General features: G+C 38.0%; 1 protein-coding gene across 1 annotated transcript; it reads right to left on the reverse strand.

Moving 5' to 3' along the window:
• Positions 1–1321: 1321 nt before the first annotated feature.
• On the reverse strand, positions 1322–22361 carry mindy2 (MINDY lysine 48 deubiquitinase 2). The gene is made up of 9 exons (XM_039689494.2): positions 21537–22361; positions 19751–19808; positions 14367–14431; positions 8179–8337; positions 7603–7705; positions 6533–6675; positions 5352–5525; positions 3128–3319; positions 1322–1625 (listed from the first exon to the last, which is right to left on the reverse strand). Exons 1-9 carry the CDS (start codon positions 22359–22361, stop codon positions 1461–1463), a joined length of 1884 nt encoding a protein of 627 aa, XP_039545428.2. The 3' UTR covers positions 1322–1460.
• Between the last annotated feature and the right edge of the window lie 88 nt (positions 22362–22449).

Raw genomic sequence — 22449 nt, forward strand, 5'->3', positions numbered from 1 at the left:
AATGCTCAGCTCAAGGCATATAGCTGGAATGTTTGGATAGAAAAGACTTTGTCTCTCAGGAGGCAGCACTGGAACAGGATGGGCTTGAGTCATCCTTTCCTACCTTACATCCATATAGCATATATGAGTATGTACAGTGTACATGAAAGAGTCTGAAAATTATAGTTGTAGTTAGTGATAGACCAATATATGTCGGTCAGCTCGATTATTTGGCCAATGTTCAGCCATTTTTCAGCATTGGGTGATAACACTGGCCGATTAACATAAGTGTTCAATCTACTCTTGTTATTTCTATCAGGAATCTGCCATACTGCTCTCCAAATTTCAGTTTCAACATCAGCCCAATTTAAAACCAATATTTTTCCACCACTAGTTGGAGGAAATTTCCTTAACCATTCTGTATTTGGGCAATAACGTTGTTCATTCAACAATGCCAGGTTTCATGGACAATGATCCTACTCAATTACTTGTTTTATAAGGCAAATATGAACCAGACTTTTGGCTGAAATGTAAAAGGGGTGAAGCGAAGCAAAAAAAAAAAAATGGCCATGTATTTTTATATAACCTAATGACTTCAATATTTCAAAACTATGTACATTAATAGTAGTGTCAGCTGTTCACTGAAATTAACAGTAAATGTCTTATTGGCAAAATCAGACACATCTATGTCTACATAGCCAAATTAAATTTCAACTGCTTAAAACGGAAAACATTTTTAAATGCATCAGTTTCATCAGGATTACGCTCTCTAAAATGGAGGTGACTCCTACAATATCAACATTGTTCAATTTGGCATCAAACTGCCAGGCAAAGAACTATGGTGGCCTACATCAAGCGACTTGTTGGCTTGCTACCTGCGCATGTGAACGGCCTTTCATTAAAAGATCTCGGATATCCTTCATTCAAACATCAGAAACTGACCAATACAACAAACCTACATATGCATATATATATATATATATATATATATATATATATATACACACACAGGTAAAATCAGTATAAAATAGCTTATAAACAACTGCTATAACAGAACCCCCCCCCAAAAAAAAATGCTTATGTATTATGAAAAAAGTGATGCCATGTTTTTTTTTTCTTATTTTTGGGGTGGGTGCCTACTGCTGTGTACATTACCTTGTTTAACTTAAAAAAACAAAAACAATCCACCCTCCCTGGTGGTGACCTCACACAAATATAGTGCACTACAGTGGTTATCCTGCTGAGAACATTTGGCCAGCTCTATGAAAGATGTAGTGATAGTCCTTGTAGTGACACCCCTCTGCTTTTCTGAATGTTCAGAACACAGAGGGTTAAAGTCAGGCACAAGTGGCTTGAGAATGGCAAGTCCGTCACGCTTCATCTCCGTTGCTCGTTCTCTCTCCACCTCACACTGGGAGATGTGTTGCACAGCCACTGGAATTAAACTGCTGCCCGTTCGCGCTCCACGTAGTCCACTGCTGTTACAACAAGATGCATTTGTCTTTGTCCTTGGCTTCCTTCTTGGGTTTGCGTTCCCCCGTCGAGGGCTGTTTTCCTGGGCTTGGAGAAGCCGTGGCTCCCCCTGCTGAGGCTCCAGCAGCTGCCGCTCGATCCACTTGGTCAGCACCTGCTGCTGGCTGTTGTCCCTGCAGACAGTAGAACAACAAATGAACCCTATTATTTGAACTCTTTCAAACTGACATTAAATGAACATTCACCCCATCTTATTGTGAACGATTCATCCATGCGTAAATTTCATTTTCAACCTTTTGACCTACAATATTTCATTCTGGTGAAATGACTTCTTTCTACTGACGTTTGCAAGCTTGTTTAAAATTCATTAGTGCCCATTCACTTTTAAAAACAATGGAGAATTATTCATTAAAAGTTTGTTTACATAAAAAAATTGTATGTATAGACTAAAAACACTATATTAAGTTTATTGCAAAATATTAAATATATATATAGTCGAACTAAAAATTATTCAGACACCAAATAATTTTTTTTTTTTACTAGTGGGTTGCAGGACACTATAGTTCATTTAGTGAGAATAGCAAAATAAAGTAAACTGTGACATATTATACCCACAAATTCTTCATAGAATGGACAAGTAGTAAGATTCATTAAAATTTTGGCCCGAAAATGATCCTTGACCATTTGATCATACACTTTGACCTGACCGTGTTTTACCGAAGTGTTTTTTCTTTCATTGCTAAGGTGACCTTTTTACACCACAGACTGAACAAAATTAAAGTAGTTCACTTTTAAAAAAAACTTTTGCTGATAATTTACTCACCCCTATGTCATCCAAGATGTCCATGTCTTTCTTTCTTCAGTCGAAAACAAATTAAGGTTTTTGATGAAAACATTCCAGGATTTTCTCCATGTAATGGACTTCAATGGGAACCAAACGATTCAAGGTCCAAATGAGAGTTTCAGTGCAGCTTCAAAGGGCTTTAAATGACACCAGACGATGAATAAGGGTCTTATCTAGCGAAACGATCGGTCGTTTAAAAAATAAGCACAAATTCCCGCCTTTCTCTGTTCTGTGATGAGCGTTCTTGACTCTCCTGTTCGAACTAGTTCATCAAAATGAACAAATCTTTTTTCGAGTCATGACTCGAAGGGTCCTAGAAAAGACCCTTGTGTCGTTTAAAGCCCTTTGAAGCTGCACTGAAACTCTCATTTGGACCTTGAACCGTTTGGTTCCCAATGAAGTCCATTATATGGAGAAAATCCTGGAATGTTTTCATCAAAAACCTTAATTTCCTTTCGACTGAAGAAAGAAAGACGTGGACATTTTGGATGACATGGGGGTGAGTAAATTATCAGCAAAAGTTTTTTTTTAAAGTGAACTACTCCTTTAAGCATTGCTTGGTAATTGGTTGACCTAAATTGGTATTATCCAACTGTGTACTTAAATTTAACAGCTGACAGCAATTCAACTTAATTCATTTGTGAGACAGTCTAACAGTCATTATAATAACTCTTGTTTGTAACTCATGAACTCTTGAGCTACCATTTTCTAAACTATTGCGAATAAACTGTGATAATGTGAGAAATGTTGAATGTGTCTGAATACATTTAGGTCTGACTGTGTGTGTGTATATATAAGTATTTTGAATGCAAGTTTATCATGGTAACTCACCTGTGCCTGTGCAGCTGCTGCCGCTTCAGCCTGCGCCTGTTCCTGCTCCTGATAGTACTGTGACGCTCTGCGGTCCTCCTCCTCTTGCAGCTTCTTGGCCAGCTCTAGATCACTGATGCCTTCTGGGATCTGTTCCCAACCCAGGTCCGAGGCCTGCTGCTCCTGCTGCAGAGACAGCGCCATCAGGTAGTCCTACACATACAGAGGGGGGAAACTTACATTGTGTCATCATCTACTCAGTCATCGTGTTGTACAAAACCCATATGATTATTTTTCCATGACCCAAACTGAGTTATTTGGCAGATTGTCTAGGCTGAACTAGTGGATGATGACAGTGTTGCATAATGAATGTACCAGACCAGATTTAATGGTAGAAGGGAATAATATCTAAATGCATATTATTAACGGTAACATTCAAAAGTGTTGAAAATGGTTGTGCTGCTTAACATTTTTTGTGGAAAACAGGATAATATTTTTGCAGGGTCCTTTGATGAATGGAAACTTCATTTATTTCAAATATAGCTATTTGTAACATTAGAATTGTCTTCACAGTCACTTTTGATCAATTTAATTCATTCTTGCTGAATTGAAGTATTAATTTATTTAAAAACATAATCCTACTGACCCCACATTTTTGAGCATTTTTTTATATATTTATACTACTAGTTGCCTTTAGTGCAGTCTCTGCTAAATAACTCCTTTTGGGCTCCACAAAATAAAAATCATACACCTTTGGAACATAATGAGCGCGAGTAAACAAATTTGTGGGTAAACTATTACTCTCTGTGTATAGCACTGTAATACAGCTTAGCCTGAATCCTTACATTAGTAATGAGCTTACATGATATTTCATGGAATAAAAGCATGTTACATCATGCATATCCTGAGAGTTAGCCCATGACCACTTAGTTTAAAAAACTAAAAACCAATTCGATTGCTGACTTATCAAACGTTTAGAGCACGGTGATCTCCAAGCCCTTTACTCAAATAGACACTTCATTATTAAACAACAGCAGAAGAAAGAAAGGGAAAAACGGAATCTGTGTTATGCGAGGCAATTTGGTCCGGTCATCGGGCATTAAAGGCTCCCAAAGGCACAGAGGGAGGGTTACACAGAGCTGGAGGGAGGATTTGGGAGCTTTTAACATCAATAATTGAGGAGACTTTCCAGCGGGCAATGGAGCAGAATTGGTGCTAGAGGACAGCAATGCACTACTCTCTCACAGAGCCTGGCTGCGTCTCAACATTCACGGCTCACTGTAACATTAGTCTCCAGAGCTGGTCTTTATCAGAGGGTCACTGTGGCTTTGCACAATCATGAAATCTCTTAGTCACCTCATTTGGTACACACACAGGATATATCCTGAGTGATTACTTTAATACCACAAATAAAATATCAGGAGCATTAATGTTTAAATGGGTTATTGATGTCCAGAAGCATAGAAACTATTTAAAAGCTTTGAGGATTGGATCTTTAAGAAGAAATTATTAAAAGTAATTGATGCCGCAAGGCTGGACTTTTGCTTTTCATAAGACAAGTACCTGGAAATGACCCAGAACATTTTATCATGTGTTGAAAAGTTTTGGGACAAGTAACCACCTGAATTCCCAACTCGCTCTATATGTTTAAAGGGATACTCCACCTTTTTTTGGAAATAGGCTCATTTTACAACTCCCCCAGAGTTAAACAGTTGGTTTTTACCATTTTCGAATCCATTCAGCTGATTTTCTGATATTTCTGACAGTTTCTGGTCTCATTGACTTCCACAGTATCCTCCTACTATTGTAGTCAATGAGACCAGAAACTGTCTGGTTACTGATATTCTTCTAAATATCAGAAAATCGGCTGAATGGATTCGAAAACGGTAAAGCTCAACTGTTTAACTCTGGGGGAGTTGTTAAATGAGCCTATTTCTCCCCCAAAAAGTGGAGTATCCCTTTAATGGCATCAAGGCAGCAGTGATTGTGATAATACAGTGAATTATCACAAACACTGCTGCCTTGATGCCATTAAGCATATAGAGCGATTTATAGCATTTATAGTTGATAATAATTATTACTAAAATTACACTCACAACTTCATCAACCCCAGTGAACTGTGTGATATCCCACTGTATGAGCTTTCTCATAGTGGCGTCATGCAAATGTTCCCTGAGAAACAATTACAGTACAGTGTTTATGACTGAACAACACTTAGCACTCCTAAGAAGTGACTAGTCCTGACCTGATCGATCTGGTCCTGCTGACCACGGTACACCGTTTCCGGGTCAGAGGGCGGCCTCAGATGAAACTCTGAGTCGCAGAAGTTCCCATCTCCGTCAACATTATGCAGACTTTCCCAAACCACCTTCTCCTCAGTGAGAAACCCCTGATCTGTCACCAGCAAGTACAGCTGGGCCTGAGAAACACAGAGAGAGCATTTATAAAAACACTTCAGCGGCCTAAAACACTCTCGTCCATCAATCTTTCAGCACACACAGACAGAGCAGCAGTGGTGTCAAGTTCTGAAGTGTGTACATGAGGATCATGGAGGAGTTTAATCTGTGGGCGAAGTGTATCCTGCTGTTACAGAACAACTCCACTTCCTCCAGATAAAAGACAGAGGCTCTACAGTCTCCATGATAAGACAGATGGGGGTTATGTAGAGTCAACGTCCAAAACAATTCAAATTCCCATTCAGTTTAGCCCTGAATTCATATATACATTTAAAAAATGTATTAATTAAAACAAACTATTAAAGTGAACAAATACAAACAAAAATTAAATAGATTGTGTTTTCAATTCATTCTGGATGGTTTGATTAATTTAGAATTAATCTCCCAAACCTAACTTTTGATTAAAGGTATATTCTGTATAAAACTCCTGTTGATGTTGCTGAAAAATATATGCCAGTAGTTACAATTTTACTGCTAATTATAATAGAAAAACCTAATTATGAGTGCATTTCACTGTCAACAAGTATTACAGTTTGATTTGTAGTAGTGCATTTGATGGATCAAACATTAAACAGACTTTGCAGGGTTTTTAAAAAATATTAATTTAAGATGTTTCTGATGTATTGCTGTGTTTTTAACATATGCAGATGGTATAATTTGTGGTATATCATAGGTGATGAAAACAAAAACTATTAATAGCCTAATGCAACTTCAAAAAATAATAATTTGACTGCATATCCGCTTACTTGCATGGGATTATGTGCAGACATTGACCTTTCAAAGATGCCAAATCGTGGTAATTTGGTATCACATATTTATAGTCTTCACAGTAGCAGTTTAACTTTCTGTTGTTAGCCACTGGGGGGCACCCACATACTCTCTATAGACAATTTCTTTTACTTATATGAGTGCTTATTCACTGCATCCATCATCTCAAAACGCTGCAGAAGTAACACTTAAATATAAACACCTTAAATTTGGTCATAGTGCTGAAGTGATTGTTCCTGAAGAAGACACACAGTTCTCCCTCCTGTACGGTAGAGGTGAGTTCGCACAGGCCATGGTATGTTAGCTGAGTCGCTGTGCTGTTCAGAAACTGCTCTGCCACAAATCCTGGAAAAGAAAAAGGCAGCGTGAGACCTTTCTGACACACACAATACAATACAAAATCATTTCAAATGAACGTGAAATCTTGATCTCCACGCTAGCTCTCCTTGGCACATTACAATATTGTTTCACATAATCAGTCGATTCAGTTCGCAAAATAGTTTTGAATGATTTGTCCACGAACCAGACTGATTTCACTGACTCAATGATCCAGTCATCACGATCCATGATGATCCAACTTCTATTTTGGTGTGTTTTTCCACACAAAGCCTTCGGAACACTTGGAATAACGTGTATGAGTCATATGGACTAATTCGAGGATACTTTTATGCTATTATATTTTGAAGTCTCAACCTCAATTCATTGTAACTTCAAATTTATCCAGACAAAAGCAAGCAAGTCATACGGGTTTGAAACAACAGGATGAATGAATGATGATGATTGAGTGAACTACTTCTTTAAACACACTCGCTGAAAGTATATAATGCGCAAAAATAACACAGCCTGACAGATACAGACTCACGCTTGTACAGGGATAGAGTGTAAGTGGCAGAGGCAGAAAATCAACTGGAGAGAAAAGGGCCATATCAGTGCAGCATCAGAGAACAGACAAGGTGCATTCTGATACACACTCACAGAAAGAGTGAAAAAAGATGGCAAGGATGATATATTTAGACACAAACACACTAAGAAAAGGAGAGAGGGTTTCAGACAGCTAAAAAATAAAAGCAACTAGGGTGCTTAAATAGACACTCAAATCGTTGTTTATTTGAATGATGCAAACACTATTCAGGACATAGAGAAATGTATCCGAGACATTAATACATCCAAATGCATGACACCAGTCATAATGGGAAATGCTACGGATAAGCACTTGCCTTCTGTAACAAGAGGCAAAGGAGGAGAAGACAGATAAAAGCAGTGAATACCCACCTTCCCCGGCCAGCTCGCTGCTGTCTGACTGCTTACAGCTGATTATCTTCTCCACCAACTGGTTATAACTACAGTTCCCCACTGCCTTTACTATATCAGCCATCTACAGAGAGCCATAAAAAAGAAAGACAATATGCCAGTCAAAATATTAGCATGAATGTTAATGTTACATATAGGTGATTTTTATTTTATAAGGGCCATGTACCTGCAAACCACAGCACGTTTTTAACAGCTGAAAAGTTTTTTGAACAAAACAACTTGATTGTGAAATCATGATGCTCCGGGAGCAATGCGTAAAAAAACCCATTGACTGAGCTCAAATGCATAGATTGTTGTTGTAGCCCATTGATGAGCTTATGTCCAATGATATGGAACTAAAACCAACAATATATTGATTTTTTATGTATCTGTCAGAAAGAAAATGTAAATAATGTGTATCTTAAGATTGACGGTCCTTTTTATTTATTTTTTACTAAAGCTGCTTATGCACTGCATATCCGTAATGTATTTGCGAAACTGAACATATAATATAACTACTGTAGAATTAGATTCTGAAATTAAAGCCCACGTGCAGACCTGTGGGTCGACCAGCCATCCGTGGTAGAGTGGGATATCCAGCAGGTCGAAGACGATGCACTCGGGTGTGTACTCGAATACCCGCACATCTGTGAACTTAACGTTTACATCCAGACCTGTCTGCAGTTTATGCAGCACCGCCATAGCATCACTCATATTCTAGAGATTAGAAAAAGAGACAGAGCAAGCAAAGGAATTATAAAGGCAAATACAAAAACAATGAGGGAATTAGGGCTGTCAAACGATTAATCGATTAATTATATATACAAATAGATACACATGCTTGTATATATTTACGAAATATTTTCATGTATATACTGTATATAGATTTATATATAATTTATATTATATATAAATAGAAATATTTTAAATATAAATAATATTTTTTTCCTAAATATACATACATGTGTGTGTATATATACAGTATATATATATATAAATAATTATAGACATTGCACCCACATATATTATGTAAACACAAACTTTTATTTTGGATGCGATCAATCGCAATTAAAGGGATAGTTATATTTAGATATATCGAAATCGTCTTCCATTGCGATTTCCCGTATATCTAAATAGATATACAGTGAAAGGTAAAACTTCCGAAATCTCCGTGTAAACAATGCGTGACGTAGACGAGCGTGACGTCTGGAGACAGTTCAGTTCAGTTGGATTCAGATCTGTGCACGTAGCTGTTAACAAGAGGTAAAAACTATATAAATACTGTTCGTTTTCTCACACAAACCGCTCGTTTCGTGTCTTAGGCCATCAGTGTGTACTTACATTCACGTGTCATTAAATCATGTAAATCATGTCAAATTCAAAGTGAACTATCCCTTTAATCGTTTGACAGCCCTAGAGGGAATAGTAACTTTTCTTTTTATTTCAAACACAACAAATGCATGCATTTCTGTTAAATGTAACACCCAATGGGCTTTATGCACAGCTGCATAAGTACTGCAGGAGCTGGCTTAAGTACTTCCTGAACTTAAGCCAGCTCCTTGTTTCCTGTCTGCCACTATTGGCCAAATTGATTAATTCAGGTGTGTCTGATTATTGTTGCCGTGACTACTGAGGTCAGGCACACCTGGATTAATCAATCTGGCCAATAATGGCAGACAGGAAACAAGGAGCTGGCTTAAGTTCAGAAAGTAGTGCAGCTGTGCATAAAGCCCATTAATTGTCTCACTACCCCGAGCAGGAAAAATCTCAAACTAGCGACTAAAGAGCTCAAAACACCCAGAGTTCACCTCCTTTACTTCCGGTCTTTCTGTTTTGATCATAATGACCCTCCAATGACTCTCAAACACAAGTCACTGCAAGACTACAAACTACAGCTCAGTTCAACAGTAAAGTGTGAAGTTGAACGCGTGTGCGTGAGTTCGGCATTTTATATTACGTTCCAGATCCTATGATAATAATAATAATCTGTCCAGCTCTCCTCTAACTTTTAAGGGCTCTCAGTATGACCATCTGTCATGCTGATCAGACACAGCAAACAAAATGTGTTTGTGTGGACAGTTGTTGGGATTAGAGCTTGTAACACAACCATCTATCAACCACTTGATACATCAAACCCCATGAATCCCTTGAAACCAGTGAGATTATCTTTGCCCTTCTGTCTCTGGGAGATTTCTGCCCTGGCCATTTCCTGGTTTTACAAGGGATGTCCTTGCACTTTCACTTAATTCAGTCCCATTCACTGGAATTCTGGCTTTGATTTAAAAAATGTCCAGTTCTGGAAGCTGACTGGTCAACAACAGCGTTCAGTGTTATCTAAGTATTATTAATACTAGTAATAATCAGTAATTATACACATTTTAAATGTGCTTTTATTTTTATATGGTAAGTTCTCTTTTTTCTGATTTTGTTATAGTGCCTTTGTCATTTTCATTACTTTTTTATATTTCTATTCATCTTTATTTTTATATCAGTTTTAGGTTTAGTCATTTTAGTAGCTCAACATTGCCATGGCAACATTTCAAAAATTTATATTTTATTTCAACTTCAAATCGAAAACAACTTTTAATAGGCCTAGTTTTAGTTAACAAGAACACTGATAGCGTTCCAGCTGTGCTAAAAGCATTAGTAATCTGTGTAACTGTTTTATAAAAGCAATAAGGCAATTAAAGGGATTAGTTCACTTTGAAATTAATTTTTTGGTATGTTTTAGCTTACCTCAAGGGCATCCGAGATGTAGGTGTTTTTGTTTCCACAGCATTTTCAATTTTTATATTTTTAGGTCAAACCATTCTTGTCTGTCAGTCATATAATGGAGGTATATGGGGTCCAACCATGGGTCCACCTCAGAGCGTGCACAGAGAAGTCCAAATTAAACATGATTTAATGACTCGTAAATGTAAGCACACACTGATGGCCTAAGACACAAAACAAGTGGTTTGTGTGAGAAAATGAACAGTATTGATATTGCTTTACCTCTTGTAACCACAGCCACGTCCAAGTGATCTGAGGGTGTGGACGTTTTGGTCTGCGCAAGTGCCGGAAAGCACCGGAAGTGATCTCTCGTGCGTGTATGTCACTCATTGTTTACACAATGAAGATATAAACATATTTAGATATACAGGAATTCACAATGGAAGACGATTTCAATATATCAACAGACAATGTTGAATTTTTTGTCACAACCACACAAGAGACCACTTACGGCGCTTTCCAGCACTTGCGCAGACCGAAGCGCCCACGGCCAGGTTAAATGGACGTGGCTGTGGTTACAAGAGGTAAAAACGATATAAATACTGTTCGTTTTCTCACACAAACCGTATGTTTTGTGTTTAATTTGTACTTCTCTGTGCATGCTCTTTGAGGTGGACCCCATAAATGTGCATTATATGACTGAAAGACAAGAACGGTTTGACCTAAAAATATCAAAATTGAAAATACTGTGGAAACAAAGACACCTACATCTTGGATGGACTATCCGTTTAAGACCATCCTAACCCGATGACCCGATGGCCAGTGGGTGGATGAGAGCATGTAGAACTGGCACCGGGGTCAGATGAGCATTAACAGATTAGCCAAGACCTATCCACCCACAGCTCCCATTCAGTCCGGTTGACAAGAACGGTTTGACCTAAAAATATCAAAATTGAAAATACTGTGGAAACAAAGACACCTACATCTTGGATGGACTATCCGTTTAAGACCATCCTAACTTGTGAACAGTCAAAGGGATTACTAACAAAAAGCCTGTCTCTGTGACTAAATTCATGACAGAAGTTTTTTAGATTAAGCCATTAATGACTCTCACTAGATCCCAAATTCATTTTCACTTTGAATACGTTGTTTAGGATCCACAAATGTATAAATACTAAAAGGTGTGACTCTCATTGTCTTGTACACACAGACAGGATCAGATCAAATACTGACGTCAATCCTATTCTAGCAATAATCTTGATTAATGCCTATAACGATAGTGACAGATAATGAGAATTAAAATGAAGACTTTTTGTTATATCTCTTCAAGGATTAAATTCTAAACTCCATTTCAGGCAACTCACGCTTCTTTCATCCTCTCAGAACATATCAAGAGGACAAATCTGGTTTTTGACTTAAAATTTCAAGTAGTCATTTCCCATCTAGACAAGCAGTCCATCTTTGTCATACCCGAACTGTATTTAGCACTCGAAACGAGACCAAACCTGACAACTATATTCTGACACAGAGTGAGCACAGCCTTCATCTCACCTTGTCTCCGATCAGAATAGCACAGCTCATCATCTCGCAGCTCAATACCAAAGTATGAAGTTTCCAAACCAACACTAGACACCTTTAGAGAACTGCAGAGTCATGAGTCCCAGCTCTCCTGGAAAACGAGCCAGGATGAATCAGTGTGGGACAGGCTGACCCGATGGCCAGTGGGTGGATGAGAGCATGTAGAACTGGCACCGGGGTCAGATGAGCATTAACAGATTAGCCAAGACCCATCCACCCACAGCTCCCATTCAGTCCGGTTGAGCCCAGAACCGCTTTCAACCCCCACCCACGCCCAGCCTGTGTGTGGCCCGGCTCTGTCCCCGTGCCCGTGCCAGCATTTCTGATCCCCTCCACTGCCCTGACCCACTTTTCCCAGCTCATTTACTCTCGCTCCAGTCCAGCAATGTTCACTGAGAAGGCTAAACAAGCTTTAATACAATCAAAACATCTATTAGACTTAAAAACAACTGATAAACACAGTCAAACCTGAGAGATGTTAATACATGCACTGTTTGCACAGGCTAAACACACACAGATAGCAGACAGGCCCATTAAAGTTCTTCCAGACCTTTTGTGTATGTGTGTGTCTCCCTCACTCTCTCTTACTGCCAAAAAAGCGCTTCACTAACTCTCAACACACACAGAGCCTGGCCAAATACTGTCAGCTGACCTACAGTGTAGAGAAACAGCATTATATTCAAGCATGAATGAAGCTCTAAAAGTACATTATAAAAACTAAAGCTAGATCAAAACACAAACACAAAGCAAAATCTCCTTTAGACAGCAGACTCCATCCAGTCAGCCTCCACCTACTCCAATAAACAAGAACACACACTCGGGAACATCAGAAACATTGTTGTCTTAATCCTCACATCCTCAAACTCACATACAAAATAGAATCGGCTTTGAACTGCTTGGAAGTGAGATATTTTAAAGTGAGTTTATTACAAATTGCAATTAAAAGAGACTCACATTAGCACTATTATTTTATATACTATTTAATAAACTATTAACATAATGGAGGGATATGAAAAAGACTGTCAAGGACCTGATGTTGGGGGTCATAATGTGTCCCCAAAACAATTGGGAAAAATTTGAAAATATATATAATAAATGACCTTTTTAAAAGTTTGGGGTCAGTAAGATTACTTTGTTTTTGAAATAAGTCTTTTGTGCTCATTAAGGCTAAATTTATATAATGAGAAATACAGTAAAACGGTAATATTGTGAAATAATATTAAACTTTAAAATATTAAACTTTTTAATATTTTTTTTTTTAAAAAGTAACCCCTTATATGATTAATGAATTGTCAGCATCATTACTCCAGTCTTCAGAGTCACATGAGCCATCAGAAATCATGTTGAAATCAGAAATATGCTGACTTGGTGCTCAAAAAAAATTCTTATTATTATCAATGTTGCAAACAGTTGTACAGCTTAATATTTTTTGTGGAAAGCATTGCACATTTTTTCCAGGATTATTTGATGAATAGAAAGATTTCTTTGAAATAGAAATCAGTTGCAACAATAAAATTCCTCTACTGACACATCTGATCAATTTAACACATTCATGCTCTATAAAAGTATTAATTGATTAAAAAAAACCCTTTTGACTGGTAGTGTATGTTTTTTTAGTGTTTTTTAGTCAGATAAAAGCTCAATTGGAATCAAATTACTCCACGCGGAAAATGAGTAACATGCAGTAAACCTTATCGGCCGATTGGGCAGGCCTTACAGTAACAAAAATCTTTTTTTTTTTTTTCTCCAGTATTTCTTTATTCCATTATGGTGTTTAGAATTAGACTCACATTTTTGTAATGATAATTGGGGGTAAATCAGTATTTGCTAAATGATTTTTATTTGGGGGTGAAATATGACTCGTTCGTTTTTGACAGGCTTTGTGGTATAATACATAATATAAACAATCTATTAAAGAGAAAGCCCAGAAAATGCATCCCATACCAGCCATGAGCAATCAATCTTAACCCAATCTCCTTACATACCAAACACTGTACAGCAAATAGCTCTATAAATGGTTCATACTCTCTCAATGCAACACAATGATAATATTACTCCTGCCATTACATAAACAGTTGCATTCAGACAGGAATGAACCATTTTTTCCACAATTCCATTAATTCAATGGTGATTCCATGCATAGATGTTGATCTAGATGACTAACACAGCTTATTTCCTAAAAGTACTGTAATGCCACAGAGAATAACTGGCTGTTTAATGACAGAGAACAAAGCCAAGCTCTCTTCAAGAACATTAGGATGTTTTGAGGAGATATCTTTCTAAGTGTCTAGGCTAATGTTTTCTCCTCTGTCAGAGCCTCAGGCCTCACCTTTCACTCCTCATTCTGAGTGTTAGCACCGCACCACCACACAAACACACTATGTATGTAAACAGCCAGGCAATCTTTGCTAGACTTCTATTCTGTGAGTCACAAGCAAAACTGCTGTTTCTGTTACCTGTTCGTAGTTCAACCGCTGAGCCTCGGAGATCTCTTTTGGCTTGGCTTCAAGGATATAGTCTCCTGTTGTGATGGAGTGAAAGCAAGAAAGAAAAAGAAAGGGAGGGTTAGTGAAAAAAAAAACATTCGAGAGACAGCGCAATTATGGAAAACACATGCTCACAGGAGACACCGCACTCTCCTCTTCACCTTGTTGCAATTAACAAACTGTCTACATATGGCAGTAAACCAAAAGCAGTAGATATTTACAACCCCAGCCTTTCTGTATTTACAGCTTCAGTGTGAATGTCTGCCAATATTGTGGCAAGACAGTGATTGGAGCCTACCTGTTTTATTGGATTGGCCTAAAAGGTCAAACTAGCATGTCACAAATTTTGTTTACATGTGCATATCTAAGTTTTTGTGTTGAGTAAAGCAATCACTTGTCTGTTAAATATATATCTACACATTACGCAATGCATAATCAAAAATTACAAATATACATCAAATGACATAATAAAATGTATGTACAGTATATACAAATAGACTAAGGCAAACTGAAATCTGTTTAATGTGTATACAGTTGGGGCAATGCTGAGCGACCAACAATCGCATTACGTAGGTCAGTTAGTCCGACTTCATAAAAACCAAACTACTATGATTTCAATCAGACTTGAGCTGTTACATGACACTGTAAAAGTGCATGTAAACACACTTGGAGGTTGTCAAAGATGCAAATATCACATAGTTGTAGTGCTATTACCTTGTCTAATGGAAATTTCAGCAAAATTTCACAACAAAAGTTCCACTGTCCATTGTCAATAATACAGATAATAATGATATAAAGCACAGCTCATACAGAAGTCTCTTTCAAACCAAACAGCTTTCTATTGGTCAAAATGGCAAATTTGTGAGACAAATTTCTTTGAACCCAGTGTGAAACCTTTCATCCTTAAGATCCTATTGAAATGACTGGATTTCACCAAACAATGGTAAATGGGGCTGTAAATGGGGCATCTACTTTGAGTTTGAGTCATTTTAACCTGCATTTGCGCCAACCATCGTTTTCCCTGTCAATTATAAGTTTGGTGGTTTGACCTTTGAAAATTAAGAAATGATCACAGATTCACTGTAGTAATATTTCTGATTTTCATTTATTATTAATAATTATTATTTATCCCCAAATGGTGTAGTGGTACAAGGCCTGGGACAAGGACAAGAGGTACAAACCGACCTCAAAACAAGCAGTTTCAGAATTCAACTCAACATTTAGTTTGACCTCTATGCAAGTTTTATCATTGTCCTCCTTTTATTGTCTTGTCCGAACTAACTCTCCTGCAGATCAGTGAAGCGGGCTAGAACAGAGAGAGAGGGCAGCCATGGCTGTTGGCATACATGAGAAGAACTGACCCAGGGTTTTTCTCTAATACAGGAGCACCTGTCATCCGTCTCATTAACATTCTGAACACACATCCAGCTCTAGGTACAGGAGCACTGCTCGGCTGAACCGACCATCAAATGAAGGCCAAATCACTGCAAATTCCATTCCAGAACAGTCTATTACATACTTGTCACCTTGCAAAGCTTTCCAGTGACTTATCATTGTACTAATAATTCAGCGACGCCGAATTATAAGATTGCACCCGCCATAGTTTAAAACAAACTTGTTCAAAATGCCAGAGGAAGCCTAGACGTTTCTGCTCTGACAAAGCACGAACGTGTGAGAGAGAAGCGTGAAGCTCGGCTGTTTTATTTTCGTCCCACTCCCTCAGACTCCAGCTTCCTCTGATCAGTGCCAAGAATGTGGCCCAGCACAGGCAGGTTCATTCGGGCTACTTTCGCTTATTTCTGCTTAGCAAAAACACTTCGTTCCAACTCCCGCCTCTTCATTTCTCTCTCAGTTCATTTCCAGCTGATCTCTTCCTCAGTCAATTTCTTTGTCTCTCCCATTCCAGGCCTCTCCTTTAATCAGAACCCATTAAAAAGCTTCTTCTGCTACTCACACTGCTTTACAAACTGCTCTCATTCACTTTCTAACATCAAGCTGTAAAGGGATGGTTCAGCCAAAATGAAGATTTTGTCATTGTGGTCTCATATGGCTCCAAACCCGCATGACTTTATGTCGTCTGTGGAACACAAAAAGAGAATTGAACTTGCTGCAGAGACTTTTTAACATAAAAATGTACCATTATATATCATAAAAGCGGTCCATAATATGGCGTGATGCATATTCTAGGTCTTTTGAAGGTTGTGTGAGAAACAGACTGATATTTAACTCTTTATATACTTGATAACTCTCAAAACTCACATGAATAAGTTACAGCTGATTTCTGCCAAATAACTTTTTTGGGGTCTGATTGTCACACAAAAGAATATGCAAACTTTTTTGGTGTTTTAGCATTCATTTTTTGAAGCCGGAAAGCCTCAGTCTCTTTTCACAGTAGTTTCACAGAACGACCAGGTGAATTCTTAAAAAAATTCCTTGTGTGTGTTCCACAAATAAATAAAGTGTTACAGGTTTGGAATAAGATCAAGCTCAGAAAATTAATTTTTGACAACAGGGACAATAATGAGACAAGAAGACGCTTCCCCAAGTCTTACTTTCATGCTGAAATTGTCTTTTTAATTGTTGGAATGATGAACAATTTATTTGATGCTAATAAAATTAATTAAAATTACCCTTCTGTATCAATTTAATGCATTGAACATTGATCAAGTCAGTTTAGTGTAAAAAAAAAAAAACTTCTTGGGTTACTTGGGAAACATACTATAGTAGAAGCTCAGAAAATGAAAGCATGCAACTGAAGTCCATGCTTTGATCAAATCAGTTAAGACTGCGCAGTTGACAGGGTTTGTTCATGGACCGCTGACTTTGCCTGGAAATAAAACACTAACAGTGCTGTAAAGTACAGCAGAGGAGAGAGTGAGATGATGTAATGATGGAGTTAAACAGCTTACTGCACCTAGGGAAGAGAAAAGCAATTTACAGATGCCTGTGTAGCTAACCATGGATGTCTTATAAGTGTGCTTCTGAATAAATGCAGCTCTAAGCTATGATGGGAGTACCTCAAAATAAACATTCAGAAGGTCAAACAACAGCAAATGTAAAAAAGTGCCCAGCTGGCACACTCTTCATCTGTCACGTTTTGTATCTAGGGGATTTCCGTTTCTGTGTCAGGCATGCTTTAAATCACATTGATGCGTGCGCTTATCAACAGCTCAGCAATATGAGGAATACGTCAGAGTGGTCTCTAGACAGACAGCTGGGAATGGGGTGTGTATAGCCTCAAGCATGTTCAATGAAGTCAAATTTTCCAAGCTGTAAAACTGACCCTGACCAGCTTCAGGGGGTAGTATTTCTCATTTCTGAAGCTGTTGTACATTTGTCACTAGTATCTTATTATGATGACACATTATGCGGTCCAATTTTCAGTCAAGAATGGGGAATTATTTGAAGAAACGATTATTATATACAATAGATATAATACAAAAACACATTTAAAATTAAATAACATTATTAGGCTTTCTAAACTTAACTTGGACATTTTGTGTATCTTTAACCACAGCGTCTGCGTCATATGCTTAATAAATACTCATATTCTTGCATACAAAATTTGTCAAGTTTTATAACTAAAAATATACTCCAGTGACCACACCTATGTAAGGAATGACATTTTGAGACCACATCCTCTGTGGTCACAACCACAACACTTTATGAGGGTGAGCAAGGCACAAGCTTGCAAAATTCATAAAGTCTAGACTTTCCAGCAAGATTTTAAACGAAGGACAATCTGAATCAAGATCACCCTGATTAAGGCTAATTAGCCGCAACACATTGGTATGCATTTATTTGAAAACTCTTTTTAAAGGCTGAAATAAAGAATTTTATATAGACCATTTTGCTAGATGTAAACAACACTGGTCCAGAAACACTTCCTGTTTCAGTTTGTAACTGTTTTCTTTATTTCACATGTAAAGAAAACATCTTAAAGATGTTATTTAACTTTCTGATTCAGTTTTACATGTTCTGTTGGTTGTATTTTCTCCCAGCTTTTATGTAGTGTTAAAAAACTGAAACAGGAAGCGCTTCTGGACCCGTGTTGTTTACATTTTGCAAAATAGTCTATACATTTACTTTAACTCTGTGCACTCCTTGGGCTGGTTTCACAAAGCTATTTTAGACTGGTGGTCTATAGTGTTAGACAAGTCTAAAATTTGCTCATAGACTAGTCAAATGTATGCCATGTTTTTTTTTTTTTTTGAAAAGTGTCTTATTTTACCCAGAATGCATTGCGGTGTAGTCCTAGATAGTCAGAGTCTTAAGTGCTTTGTGCAACGGCCTGATTTCTGAAGTCTGACTATCTGAAGTCTGACTATCTACTATATCTAGGCTGTAGTCAACGTCTATCTTTGTGAATCCGGCCCCTTGTCTTCTGAATCCAGTAAAGATTGTGCATTTTATAAATTGCTTGGGATGTTCACATTTGGATACAAGCATCATTAAATGACTTAATGTGTTTGTAAAGGTCTTTAAGCAGTGTTAAGAGAAACCATTGAACATACATCGACCTCTGAACAACACCTACAGAGCTGATATCTAGATTCAACTTATACTTGGCATTTCTGGAGTGTGTGAGGCCAAATAAAACTTTTTTTCCTTAACAATCTGCTTTAAGGTTCCATCACTGATATTTAGAACTAGTGGACAAGATGCTTAAACTATTAAAAACGTTTTTTAAATAAGTGATAAAAAAAAGCTAATGCAATGTGAGAAACTGAGGTCCAAGCAACTGTCTCACTGCAGTAACGAAACACTTCTGTGTCCCAGGTCAACATGCCACAGTGGAAATAGGGATCTGGATTCTGTGACGTTACAAGAGGACGAGCCGTTGGGTATTTCCCTGATCTGGTGCTGTCCATCAGACATATCATATTTTCTGGTTCGCTGATGTTCATAAGGCTGTTTATCGAACGCACAACAGAGTATAATTTGATTTACAGACTAACGTTATGAATGGATATGCTCAGATTTTCTTGAAGAGGTACATGCAGAAAATAACCAAATGTTGAAATTACATTACACAATCCTATAATTAGGATGACATCCCTAGCTTTTGCATGATTCCTACTATAATTTGGTGTCCTAAAGTGGATAAATTTAAATTTTTGGAAACAAACTAGCAATTAGTGACATGAAGCTGCAGACTTGAGCATAGCTTTCCCATTATAATGTTGTCAGCGAGCCCACCATAGTTTGCATCACTCTCTACATCTTTTTTATTAGCTCTTCAAATTAAATAAAACCTGAAACATCTTTCTTCTACTAAACGCTCCACTGGATAGATACTGTGTCAACAAGACCACATAAAGAGTCCACATTTATAATGCATATGAAATGCTTACCCAGATATTCCATCAGCTGCTCTGCCGTTATTATCTCCATCATTGGTGGCAGCTTGACCTGAGCCAAAACCAAAGAGAAATCATTTTAAAAGCAGTTTAAATGACACATTGCTCATGGTCATATACATGACCTCTCTTATCCTTCAGCAATTATGCTATGTAACACACATAGATGAGGGTTACTAATGGTGTTGAAATGGACTGATGTATCAGCATTAATGCACGTTGAGAAGATTGAAGGAAATAAAACAGGCATCATCTTAAAAACAGCCTGAAAGTGGCTATCATCTCCATAAGAAGCCATGGCTTTTAAGCAGTCACAGCTGAAAAACATAGTGCCTCTTTTTTCAAGATGAAAGACTGAGTGAGCACTGAAATAGCGCCTCGTGTGCCTGCCAACTCACTGTCAAAGCCAATAATTAAATGTCATCTTTATAATGCAAATGAGTCCAGGGCTGAAAGCCAGAAGTTACTGGTGTGTTTGTCTGTTTAGGATGTAACCATGATACTGGTATGCATCTACAAATAAAGGGGATGATATTTAAAAATCTGGAGATAGAGAGACAAATCTGAAGATGAAAACAGAATCCAAATCCAAACAGAATTTCAAGTCAATCTCAATTACCACTTTTCAAATGCTATTGCAAAAAAAAAAAAAAAAAAAAAACATGTCTCCACATTTTTACAATTTGTTTATATAGTTTATCCTAATAAGTCACCATTTAATAACAATTAATGAAATGTAAAAAACATAAAATCAGCTGTTCATATTATTTAGTTCCCAATGGACCCCTTTTACAGACTGTGAGATGATGCGTTTTCACATTTATTAACATCAACGTGAATATTTTTTTTCCATTTTACGCTATACATTGTGTTATATATACCATATATGTTATATGGCAGTAAATTACTAAAAGTAAAAAAAGAAAAAACACTGCTGAGAGGGTATTAATGGGAGAGGGAGTGACAGCAAAGATCATATCATTTTCCCTACAAACTGCTGCAATCAATCTCTCTATATTCTTTCCATTTTTTTGAAAGTCATGGAAACGCCACAATATAAATATATTTTTTTATTTAGCTATTTAAGCAAATGGAAATAGAAAAATAATATTTGATGTCATCTCCCATTCACCACTATAGAAGTTTACGCAATTATGACGACTTCTACTTCTGTGAAAAACAGAAATGTGAAGACGGTCCATATAGTATTCGTGGTTTTTATATTGACACCTAAAGGTCTGAATGCATTACAATGCTGTGCAAGCTGCATTGTAGTTTGTTTTATCACTCAGTCAAGCAACTTAGATCATGTTTTGTACCCATTCTGTTACACTTTCTAAATCACACGCATACTGTCCCATACCATCACTAAAAAAAGAAAGTATTTAATATCAATTTATACTATTGTATTCATCATTAGTAAATTTGTAAACCACATTGTGGGTCAAGACATGTCAACATGGCAGCTCCCATGGGCGACCCGCACCCTGCAGATAGAAGACAAACGTTATACGGTGATAGGTTAACCTCTGTGAGTTAGTGTTCTTCATTTGAATCAAGTATATTTTGAATAAGCAAATAATTTATGAATGTGCCTTTATTTAATGCCAGTGACAAGTTACAACAGGTGTACTGGTGCTTAGGCTACTAAGCAGACAAACACAATCCAATAAAATGTTTCAAAGTATAATTAGAACACCGGGTAAAACACAGCAACTGCACATCTATAACTTGGGTGGTAGTGTGACCTGTCAAACGAGCAGAATTTCATCTTATTTACCTTCCATGACAATAGCAGGACATTCATAATAGCCAGCAGCGGGCACGGCCCGTTCTCATTCTGTGTGATGATAGGCGTGTTCTCCTCATTCCACTTTATCCACTTGATGTGGTACAACGACTGACCGGTCACCCTGTCTTTAAGACAGGGGATTTTCGTTCCCTCGGCCCCGTATTCACTTTGAATAGCCAAAGCTAGTCCCTTGTCCTCCAGTCCTTCACTGTTGAGGTCTGAACTCGGGCAGGAGTTCAGATTGGAGAAGGACTCTAGTGAATCAAAGCTGCGGGACTCTCCTGCGATGCTGGGCTCACTCCCACTCGGAGGACCCTCAGAGACTGTGTGATCGTTTGAATTCGAGTTTGCAGGTTTTGCTTTGTCTGGACACAAATAAGTAGGTTTGGCCAGCTTCGTCGTTTCTTGTGTCCCTCCATCCAAACCGCCCGCCTGCTGCACGTTATTGATGTCAGATTGCTCTCCCGTGAGGTTGTTTACTAACTTTGAGGTGCCACCCTCTTTATTCCCAGGAACGGCCATCAACGGTTCGCATCCCATTCCGTTGCTCAGCTGATCCGCTGCATCGGGCGACAGTTTCTCTGGTAAAACGCACGGTTGTGCGCTCTTGCTTAGTGTCTCAGCAGCATCTGATGTCTGTGTGCAGGGTGTAGCATTAGCACCGCTAGCACTTGCACAAGTACTCAAAGTCTCTCTCTTCTCGCAGACATCTTTCATTCCGCCGACTGTTTTGATATCTGCGGGTTCTGCGCGGATAGCGGTGCACAGGACACTTCCTCCAGCGTCTCGATGAGGGTTTGCATTCTTCTCCATTTCGCTGAAAGCACCAACGACAACCTTTAACTAGATGGCAAGCTCCAGTCTCAGCTCCGACGACGCCATGACATCTCCACCTCTGACG

The sequence above is a fragment of the Pimephales promelas genome, chromosome 1 (assembly GCF_988280905.1).
Source record: "Pimephales promelas chromosome 1, fPimPro1.hap1.1, whole genome shotgun sequence".
Taxonomy (NCBI): domain Eukaryota; kingdom Metazoa; phylum Chordata; class Actinopteri; order Cypriniformes; family Leuciscidae; genus Pimephales; species Pimephales promelas.

Bases quoted from the DNA above. Each gene is read 5' to 3' on its own strand.
- mindy2 (XM_039689494.2), bottom strand. From the start codon at position 22,361: ATGGAGAAGAATGCAAACCCTCATCGAGACGCTGGAGGAAGTGTCCTG. The intron at 19,809-21,536 runs GTAAATAAGATG...GTTTTGGCTCAG, and splicing joins TCCTGCTATTGTCATGGAAG to GTCAAGCTGCCACCAATGAT. The intron at 6,676-7,602 runs GTGGGTATTCAC...TTTCTTTTCCAG, and splicing joins CAGCGAGCTGGCCGGGGAAG to GATTTGTGGCAGAGCAGTTT.